The sequence below is a fragment of the Ischnura elegans genome, chromosome 3 (genome assembly GCF_921293095.1).
Source record: "Ischnura elegans chromosome 3, ioIscEleg1.1, whole genome shotgun sequence".
Lineage (NCBI taxonomy): Eukaryota > Metazoa > Arthropoda > Insecta > Odonata > Coenagrionidae > Ischnura > Ischnura elegans.
Window position 1 is genome coordinate 112,722,244 of NC_060248.1, and position 10,758 is coordinate 112,733,001.

General features: G+C 40.4%; 1 protein-coding gene across 1 annotated transcript in view; it reads left to right on the forward strand.

The window, feature by feature from the left end:
• LOC124155247 (focal adhesion kinase 1) overlaps nucleotides 1–10,337 on the forward strand; it is a 29,056-nt gene extending 18,719 nt beyond the window's left edge. The window contains exons 16-22 of the mRNA XM_046528965.1: nucleotides 220–425; nucleotides 2,271–2,534; nucleotides 4,976–5,209; nucleotides 6,481–6,580; nucleotides 7,563–7,687; nucleotides 8,390–8,496; nucleotides 9,676–10,337. Of these exons, the coding sequence (XP_046384921.1) occupies nucleotides 220–425; nucleotides 2,271–2,534; nucleotides 4,976–5,209; nucleotides 6,481–6,580; nucleotides 7,563–7,687; nucleotides 8,390–8,496; nucleotides 9,676–10,051 (1,412 nt within the window). The 3' untranslated portion in view covers nucleotides 10,052–10,337. The remainder of the gene's footprint in view (nucleotides 1–219; nucleotides 426–2,270; nucleotides 2,535–4,975; nucleotides 5,210–6,480; nucleotides 6,581–7,562; nucleotides 7,688–8,389; nucleotides 8,497–9,675) is intronic.
• The last annotated feature ends 421 nt before the right edge of the window (nucleotides 10,338–10,758 follow it).

A 10,758-nucleotide genomic window follows, 5' to 3' on the forward strand; every position in this document is an offset into this window, starting at 1 on the left:
GATATAAAACTGCATTATTGAAGCTGTGTATACATTTCTCCTACTTTAAATGATCCTATATCATTCAAGTATTATAAATACATATTTGGCTCTCAGCCTATATTCAAACCTTAATTCTTTGATTTCATTTTTCCCTTCTGTGCTTCTTCCTGCATAACTTGTTTCTTTCTTTGTTTAATCCCACTCATCATTCTTTTCTCTCCTTATCCACCTCTCCAGGTTCAGATGATCCTCCTCCTCCCAAGCCTGCACGGTTTCCACTGGACTCTGGTGCCCCAGTCGGGGGTCCGGCTGCACCCCCATCGACGTACATTGTGGCACAAAACCCAGAGGTACTGGCGCAGTTGCTCCGGGAGAACGAGTCTCGAGGGGTACTCTGCCCGTCGGTCTACACCACTCCGGCTTCGGCATTCAACACGCTAGCGGTAGATTTCGCAGAGGGGGGCGCGGGAACAGGGGTCGAGGGTGCGGCCTCAAAGGTCGAGGGGATAGCTGAGGAGTCTGCCTCGGGAAGTGCGGGGGGTCCGTCGTCGCCAAAGCACGGCTCTATGGGCCGTGGCGGGAAGGTTGCGGGGCAGGAGGGGGGAGGGAAGGGGGGGAGTGGAGGGTCAATTGGTTCGGATACGGCGGGAGAGGGGCTGCCGCCCACCTCCCCAGTGGCAAGCGCAAGCGCAGGAGAGGGTATGCAGGGCACCTCATCCCACGCCTCGTTATCTTCCACCCTTTCAGCAGACGGACAGGTTGAACAGGCAGAGAGAAAATTACTATACTATTATTTCAGTACCGGCACTGCACGAATGCATGCCACCTTTGGAACGTGGAACTTCTTTGTTGTGGCCGCTAAATAAGCCAGGAGCATGCCTTGGAACGATACTCGTCACCCATTTGGTTCTCTCCTCCCATGCTGGGTGTTCATCCTCCCTGGCCCTGCATTGCTTACGGCTGCCTAAGATGAAGTTTCAGTGCTATGTTGCCTGCATATCTTCTGTGTTTTAGAAATACCCACTGAATGCTGCATCATTAATAGTCATTCATAATAAAGGATACATAATGTATTTATATCTTTGCATTTCATAGAATTCTCCTGTGTATCATATCAAGTTTATTTTTTTCTGTTCAGTGATGATTTTTTTTAAATTTTCAAATTAGGTTGTTAAACCTCCTGTAAATTCTTAAAACATCTTATCAAAATAATGAAAAAATCATCAAGATTTCACTTTCTCGAAGACTTTTTGTTCTTATGAATCATTTAAACTAGGCAATAAACATTTGCTTTTGCCTTTCCTCCAAAGCCTAAAGAAATATTCCAATAATTTCTTGTTGCATGTATGCATCGTTCATTTTGTATATAGGATAAGCAATTTAGGTAGTGCGTACTGACTATTCTAGTCGATTTCCATGTTGGTGTTTTGTATGTGAATATTGGAGTAGATAGTTCTGTGTCATTACATGTTTCTGGCTGTATATAAATGCTTATTCTAATAGGAATGTCAGTGATAGGGTGGAAGACTTCAAAATAGAGGAGAAACAATTGGATATTCCACCATACATCATGATGCTGTACATAAATAGGTTAAATTGGACCTTTGGGAAAGTCCTCATGTGGAAAAAACCTTTTATTTTGAATGGTCTGCACTTTAATATATGCAATGTAGTGAATATTTTTAGTTGCACCAGATGTTATTAAGATATGGAATGACTGTAAATTTGCTTGCCACAAACATTAGGGCGCCTTTAAATTTGCTTCTAGATAACGATTGCCAAAGTCTTTACAGAATGAATTTTACATTTTAATTGGCTGAAAAACGTAAAATTTTTAACTTTATTTAGTGATGATATCATTGGAATAAATGTCACTTAAGCATAAATATAGTCTGCTGATGGTTGTTCCTTTCTTTATTCAGATATCCCAAAAAATAGATGTTTTTACTGTTTGATTAATGTAGAAAAAATAAATTGGGAAGCTGAAATTCACCAAAGCATTTGAAAAGCATGGAAACTTGCATCCAAATTTGATAAATCTGCAACCATCAGGCAAATGCCTAATTGCTTTGTCTAATATTGACTTGCCATTCTCTCCTCTGAATGTAATTGCACTTCAGAATTTGCCTTTAAAAATCCAAGGAGCCTGTTAAATTAATCCAATGTCTCTTGTGAATATGCTATGATGCATGTTGCATTTTAATTTTTGGGGATAAAATTTGCTCTTTCATGAGAAGAGTCGAGACTTGAGCTAATCCTCACTCCCTTTGCTTTCTTGGAACTATTAGAATATCCACCGTTATGGCAGTCCTACCATCCTGGGTTTGGATGATGAGGATGGCGAGTGTGAAGATGGTGCTTTTGATGGTGACGATCTCGATGGGAGTGAAGGCGGGAGGCTTCATGGTGGGAGGGGAGGGAAGATAATTGACGAGGAGGAGGAGAAGCGGCGGTTGGAACTGGAGCAAAGACTGCTTGAGCAGAGGCTGAGGAGGCAGCAGAGGGAGTCGGAGGAGGACAGTAGGTGGCTCGCTGAGGAGGAGACAAATCTGGTAAGCAGAATACCCTGCAATGTACCGCATGCAAAATGTAAAGTTGTATGGAGTCATACACAGTGGTGGATCTATAGGAGGGGTAAGAGAGCTATTATAGCCCTTCCATTGGGTTGAAACACACACAAGATAAAATGGAAATTTTTGGAGGTTGCCACTTTGTTCAAAAGTATTTATGTATGTATGTAGTTATACTTTCCAATATATTACGTTGGGGAAAAAGAAATCCATTATTTTTGCATGAACTTAATTACTTTATTTATTTATTTATTACAGGATATTATCTGACATGCTTCGAATTGTGCGATTTAGGTCAAATATGCACAGTTTTGTTTGATTATATATTGTGATTTTAATGGTAGCTTCATATTGTATCTCTCGTAGGTAGATCTTGGTGTTTTTTGGGTAAAAACTATAGTACCCATTTTTCTCTATCTTCTCTTGATGCCAATTTCTGAACGCACAGTAAGTCTTGCAATGCGAGAAAAAGAAGGTACATAATCGCTTTGTGCCTGGTCTGGACTACACGGTGAATGCATTAAAACTTTCCAAGCTCCCGGAGTTTCTGGCGAGTCACTTCAGATCCGTGTGACCCTGCGTTGTCCTGATGGAACACAACACCTCTCCTGTTGGCCAGTTCTGGTCAATCGCTAGCTTCAAACGGTCCAATTGTTGATAGAAGAGATCCGTATTTAATGTTTTGTCTTATGGAAACAACTCATGATAAATGATTCCTTTCCAGTCTCACCAAATGCACAGCAGAACCTTCCTCGGCATTAGTCATGGTTTGGCTACCGATTGAGTAGCTTCACCGCACTTTGACCACGATAGTTTTCGCACATTGATGACGGGCCTACTCATGAGAGGTGCAGTTTAAACATCAAAAATTCCTGAATAGAATTGACAAAACCAAAATGACTCATAATTAGCTGTTGAAGTATGAGTACCATATCCACCATTCAAAATTTCAGCTGCCTGGCTTGCATTTTCGCCTTCATCAAAGAAAAAATGTAAAATGTACCGAATTTTCTCGTTGTTGACCTCAATTTTTAACACCCTGTAACTAACAATTGAATGGACCAAACAATAAACAGCAAATAAATTTATTTAGGGTGAAATGTCACCTTGACAACGAGCTTAAATTTGAAATCGTTTGATTGATACTTAATGAGATATTTTTTTAAATTAATTTATTTATTTCCATTACCCCATAAACAGCACATTTACGGCCTTTACAATGGGGAATTAACAATTAACAATGAAGGACATTCACACACGCCCATGCCCTGGATAAGGGTAACTTACCCAGGCGGGACTCGAACCCGCGACCTTCGGTTTGGCAGTCGAGGACTTTACCCCGCCGCCACCGAGGCCGGCAATATTGATCTCTACCGCCATTTACCAACAAAATAATGGATTTCTTTTTCCCTAACCTTTACTACTACCTACTTAGGGCCTATTTTGTATGCTTTTGAAATGTTACAATCCAGTGGCAGATCCAAAGGGGGCTATGGGGGACTATAGCCTCCCCCTCCCTTGGGCATCCAATTTACACTAGACAGAACAGTAATTTCGTTCGGACCCCCACTACTGCTGGGAGGTTACCTCCTTTGTCCCTATCCAGGATCCGCTACTGGTCACACACATGGGTGAAAAGTTATTTATGCCAAGGATGAAAGTCATAATTCATTTTTCTTCTGAGCCAGCGCTCAAACCCAGGCTTCCTCCTTTGCTGCCCAGGTATGTATGTCTGTTTACCCTTAGAATCGCGGGAACTTTTTTATACATTTTGCACGCTGACTGCCCAAACTTTGCCCAAAATTTTTATAGCTACCTGGATATCTTGCACTTGGGAACTTTCCCTCACCATAAGGATCACTAAGGGGCTTAACTCTACTAGACTAGCCCTCCTGGCACGGGGTGCCTCATGCACAGGGGGGTCTCTTCGGCTGTCGGCTAAAATCGTGAACTCTAAGCAGCCTAAGGGTTAAGGCCTGTTTACACAACACATTAACACATACGAGTTAACCCTGACTTAACACGTGGGGTGGAGCTGATGGGCATTTTCAAATGCATAACACCTGACGTCGGGTACAGCTGTCGCGGAGTTTTTAATGCAAATGAGCGGACGTTGTCTCTGGCGGACGTGAGGGAAGGGAAGTGATCGCTGAGGTGGCAATTGTCCGATACATTCAGGCCCGGCCTGTGACCCAGCTTAGCGAGTCCTTAGAGCCACTCCTTGCCAATTAAGCCTGACCCTCCCACTCATTTACGGCCATCCTCTCTGCAGAAATCCGTTGCGAAGTGGTTATATTTTCAATAGTTTTACAGTGGTAATACTTTCATTAGTAAATTTTTCTCAAATTATTTTTTGTGTGTTCTCAATTGTATTTATTTTTTTCGACCTATTTACTGATGGTACTTTGCCCCATTTGCTTCAGAAGAAAAGACTTTCTGTGGCCATGAGCTTGTCGGATCGCTCGGACACAGATTCAGTGGATCTTGGTGGAATACCTGGAGGAGCGCCCCATGCCATGTCAACCGCTAGAGACCACATGACCTCTGAGGACTCTGGTCGAGAGTGTTCCTCAACTCCCCTCAGCAATGGCTCCCCTGCACCCCCATCTACCTCATCGTCAGCCAATGCAGCTGAGGAGAGGATCATCATAGTCAAGGCAAGTCCTGTGTATTGGCATAAATGAAAGTGATGTTTCAGTTACAGTTTTTGTAGCCTCCTCCATCAATCAAGAAAGGCATTTTTTGGAACTTCAGTATCTTATTCATATTTCGGGACTCAGTTTCATTTATTTTACTGGAGGAGTGTTCTCTTCTCTGTCTTACACAGGATTGTTTTGTACTATTGTTTCCAAAAGTTTATGTGCATGCATGCTCCAGAGTTTTTTTTCCAGAAATTTATCCCAGCCATTCTAATGGTGAGTGGAGTATAGATACACTTGGACTTATGGAAACGATAGTACATTGTAACTTTGACAAGCAAATTAGAATTTTGGGAACTAGGGTTGCTATCAGATTTTTACAGCAGTCAGAACTCTCATCGGAACTTGTTTCAGGTTATATCCATCCATGTGTTTGGAATTTTTTGGAATTTTGGCTAGTTGTATGGCCTCTGCTTGAGTAGAACAAAATGGATTACAAACAGCAGTTTCTGAAAAAAACCCTCCAAAATTTATAAAAATGGTTTTAATTTTGTGTTTATAAGTCTTATAATAAGTTTTAACTTATAAATGGTTTTTATTTTATGTTTATAAGATATAATGTGTAGTTTCTTTAAAGGTAGGATGGATATAAAATATATCATTATGGATTGAATACTTAGGTGTTTGACAGAAAATATGGCGTTGTGCAAGGAATATATTTCACTCAATGATTTAACTATTCAATTTGTGGCCTTCTTCCAAGCGTGGGTGATACTTTTTCTCAAGTCTGGAGGAGGCTAAAAACAGATCCAAAGTAGATAGCATGTGATGGAAGAAAAGAGTAGACTAAAAGATACTCTCAAGGATGGGACCCACTTGGGAGAATTTCATTAGGCCGCTATACATGACAAATGATTTCATTCCCATGATGGGAATGAAATCCCATGATGTATGACGGAACAATTCGCATTCATGTGCATGATCATTCAGTGAAAATTAGAACATGTTCTATTTTGCTTGCATGATCCTGTGAATGATAATGTGACAATTCGGCATGATAATTCACCGTGTGCCTTTAGATATGCAGAGAGCTGAGAAAGGTTGAACCTGTCTGGAGGAAGGATTACATCCATTGACGTGGTCCTCCCTCCATGTGGTTGTCTTCAAATAATAATCTAAAAATGGATTGCCATCTTTTATGTCCCAATGAATATAATTTGGGCTAGGAATAAGAGTGGGCAGTGGGAGCAAGTTATAAGTTATTATTTGCATAATTTTCATTATTTCAGAAAATGGAACCAACCCCTACCGCTGATTTAGACAGGACCAATGATAAAGTCTATGACTGCACAACTAGTGTGGTGAAGGCCGTGATGACATTATCCCAGGGTAAGTTCAAATATTTCCATGAAACATTTCCTAAATAAGGTATTGTTTTCAAGTATCTCATAAGCTTAGCATTTTGAATGTAGTGTATTATCAGGCTTTACCTTGTCTTTCATATTATTGAAATTGACTGATAATTTTGAGGTTTCGTAATCATATTCAAGAAATCAATATTTAATTATAATTATCACATTTATGCTGTGATTCATTATGATTTTGCTAACCCTTCAACAGTTTTAGTGAGATTATTGAACAATGGATGCTTTCCTCTTGTAAATCATAATTAAACCTTTGTAAATGGAAATGCAATTCTTTATTGCATTGGCTCAACCTGATTTAAAATGCTGAGAAATCATTTCAAACTGTTTTAATGAACTAGAATACATTTTAAAGCATCAGTTAACTCACTCATATTTGTTGATCTGTTTATGAGACGTACAGTTTTACACCATGAGCATCTAACATGTTAAGCATCTGAAGCTTTAAGGCTTGAACTAAAGAACTTTTTTTCCCAAAATCAAGTCTCAAAAATAAGGGTGGGGGGACTATATTTGGTAATGTACCTACTAAATGTACTTAAGAAGTACATAAAGACATTAGATGGCGGAAAAATAAAGCCCCATAGCCATCTGTTGTGACGAAGTAGGATTCGACAAGGACACTGACAACATTTACCTTAACTTGACAAGTGGGCATGGATTTTTCCATGTCAAATCATACTTGTTGCTGAAAAAGTTGATATCAAAGGGCTACTACTACATGTTGAATATGTTCACATTCTGCCCAAGAAATTAATGATGAATGACTTTTATTGTATAGGGAGCTGTTCTAATTTAGCACTATGTTGGTGTTTTTTTGGATAAGTACTGTTCTCTTTGATAGTGGTTTGTATCACTATCTTTATTAGTGTTGTTAATATGTGTGCTATAAACATGCCTCTCTAGAAAACACATCTCATGCTTTTTATGCTTCTCTCATTTTCCAGGAGTGCAACAGAGTCGAGCAGATCAGTACCTTGAATTAGTGAGGAGGGTTGGTGTTGAACTGAGGTCTCTCCTCTCCAGTGTGGACTCCCTGGTTGCAATATTTCCACCCACTGCTCACCGTGAGGTATGCGTTAGTTTTAAATTTGTTTGGAATTCAGGTTTCTCTATACTTATTACACCTAGTCATGATTTTTGTTCAATCAACTCATAGCATTTGCCTATTTCTTATATTTTCCACGTTGTTTGGAGACTTGAATGGTTGTCCCCGGGGTCCAGTCAGGCTAAACTTCTATAATGTGGTCATTGATGCTCTTGGTGAGAGCAAGCAGGGTTTGGAGTCCGTTCATTTCTACTCCTAATCATGATGACTAATTTACTACATATTTCTTAATGTAAGAATAATGATTGGGATTTACATCTACGCATTATGAAATTCTTACCATGAATTCTATTTCTGTAAAATATTTATAAGTTAATTTCAGGTTTAGGCATCAAAGTATTTTTTGGCCTTAGTACTTATGCATACTACTTATGCACACACAGTTTTCTTACAGTGTTTCCCTAAATTAGGTTCCATTTTATCATTAACAGTCTTAACTGATTGTCAGTGAAGTCTCGATTATCAGCATCACTAATCATGACTTGATTGGCCATAAATCTTTGATAGTCATTTGTGGAAGTAGGTTTTAATTTTGTTGAACTGCCTATTGGAAATATGCATTGTTCTATGACTTGTAAATTATGCATATAAATAATGGTTTGGGAATGAAATAAATAGCATAGTATTTTTTCTGTTTATTAAATTTCTTTGTTCAAATATTTGCAGGTTGAGATGGCTCATAAAGTTCTGAGCAAAGATATGGGAGAGTTAGTCAATGCCATGAAATTGGCTCAGAGCTACAGCACAACAACATTGGATGCTGAATACAGGAAGTAAGTCTACCTTTTTCAATTTTAATTTTCCCCTGATATGGCCTGTTTTTTTTTTTTAACAAATACCAGTAACCTCACATTACAAAGTGGGTGGAAATAGCTGGTATAGTTGAGTTGCTCAGAATATAATGGTGCAATATGGAAGCTATAGTACATTTTTAATGTTTAACCCTTTCGCGCTGGACCTTCATTGAGGGAAATTCTTCCTCCATACGAGTCTCTTGAAAGCTTTCTTTACTCCCCTGTACAAAGCTTTTTCGCATCGACTGAAGGCAGTGGTTCCCTCCCTAACCATTTTTGGACCCAACTCAGCGGGGCGCCGATCCCTTTCCTTGGCCTCTGTCCCAGACCCTAGAAGGATTAAAAGCCCCTTCCTAGGACGAGTCCGCGGTCAACTGGCTAAAATATTAATGCAAAATATATGCAAATATTTGTTGCTCGCATTGATTTTTTTACATTCAAAATGAATTGTGTGTTTTTTTCTGAGCGTGCACAAATTTTAAACCAAGTTCTAACGTTGATATAGACGGATTTAGTATATTTACAAGTTGATCTATAACTCCGTTGATATTAACGTTAGAATTTTGTTTGAAATTTCCATGTGGTCAGCAAAAAAAGAGAATTCATTTATAGGATTGGATTTCAAAAGTAAGCAACAAATATTTTTTTGGAAAACACACTGCAAATAACAGTAGTTGACCGCGTGAAGAGGATAGGAAAGGGTCGACCTGAGCGGCCGAAGAAGGGACTGGGCTCGCGCTAAGGCGGATCTCGAAGGGCGACCGCAACCGTGGGTCTATTGTGTCCGCCACGGTCACTTTTTTCGACCTGTGCCGCACAGGCACGGCATTTGTTGGTTAGGGAAGGAAAATTCACGCCGCACAGGTGTGGCATTCGTTGTTTATGGAAGAAAATCCTCTCCGCACAGGTGCGGCATTCAGCGCAAAAGGGTTAATGAATGTTTTATTAACAAAAAGTTTTACCATAAATACGTACATGGATAAAGCTGAATGTACTAACAGTATGAAATATTTGGTATGCAATTACTTGTATTGGTACTTGTGGGTACACTGTTAAGGCTTTTGACTCTAAAAAATGTGTAAAAATCAGTAAAAATAATTTTTAGTAATGAGATTTAAAAAAAAGATGTGAAATCTAAATGATAAAATCTTTCTTCAGGGGTATGCTGTCTGCTGCACATGTTTTGGCCATGGATGCTAAAAACCTCCTTGATGTCATTGACGCTATAAGGATAAGGCATCCGGAAGTCAACCAGCACATCTGCAACAGTGGATCACCTCCCCCATATGTAATAGACCCAAGTCATCAGCCCATGCCCCACAGTCCAGCGGCCCATGAACCCAGCTCAGGTGTAGTGATTGAGAAAAGTGGCCAAGGTGAAGACGCAGGCTTGGAATGCCGGCAAAAGATGGTGGACTGCATTCCAGGCTCTGCAAGCCCTCACAGCAGTCCAGGTGGGAGCCCTAAAGGAAGTGCTAAGGGGAATCTCAAGGTGACTGGGCCTAATCTCATTGGTGATGCTCCTGTCAGCTAACGGACAGTGCCATTGTCTCTGCAAATGAAACCCATAACAGTGCCTGGAACCTTGGCTGGTCACGAGAGGACTTGCTGTTGGCAGTTATTGAGTGCTAGTTCCAGCTGTTGCGTTGATGCGCAAAAGCTTGGGAGGGCTTCCTAATATTGTTCCAGGTAGATTAGGCACCACCTCCTCTGAATGAACCATCTTTCCATTCAGTCATATTCTGGTGGATTTGATGTGTGGCGAATGCTGTATTTTTTTGCTTTTCTGAGTGAGCTGTTACAGCAGATTTGCTGATAGGTAACTTGTCGTCAAAATGTTTTGTCTTTCAATATTAAGCCCTTTCAAATCCTTGGATGCTGTTTTGACAAGGCCAAGTTCAATACCAGCAATTGTGCGAAAAATCCACAGGGAAAAAATCATCTCGGCAGTCCATACCACCATGTCCGGTATAGTCCACAAATTTCCACAGGGAAGAATGACGCCTCGGTAGCTTAACTGGCTAAAGCACTCGGCCGGAAATCGAGGGATCCGGGTTCGAATCCCGGTCAAGGCGAATGATTTTTTCCCTGTGGATTTTTCGCACAATTGTGCATTGCGGGTGACTCCCGTAAATTTATCACCGTGGCTAGTCCCGGTATACTTAAATTCAATACCAGCAAGCTGACATGTGTGTTGGCATTCTAGCATCGTTCCATTCTTGCAGTGAAGTGAGATGCAGC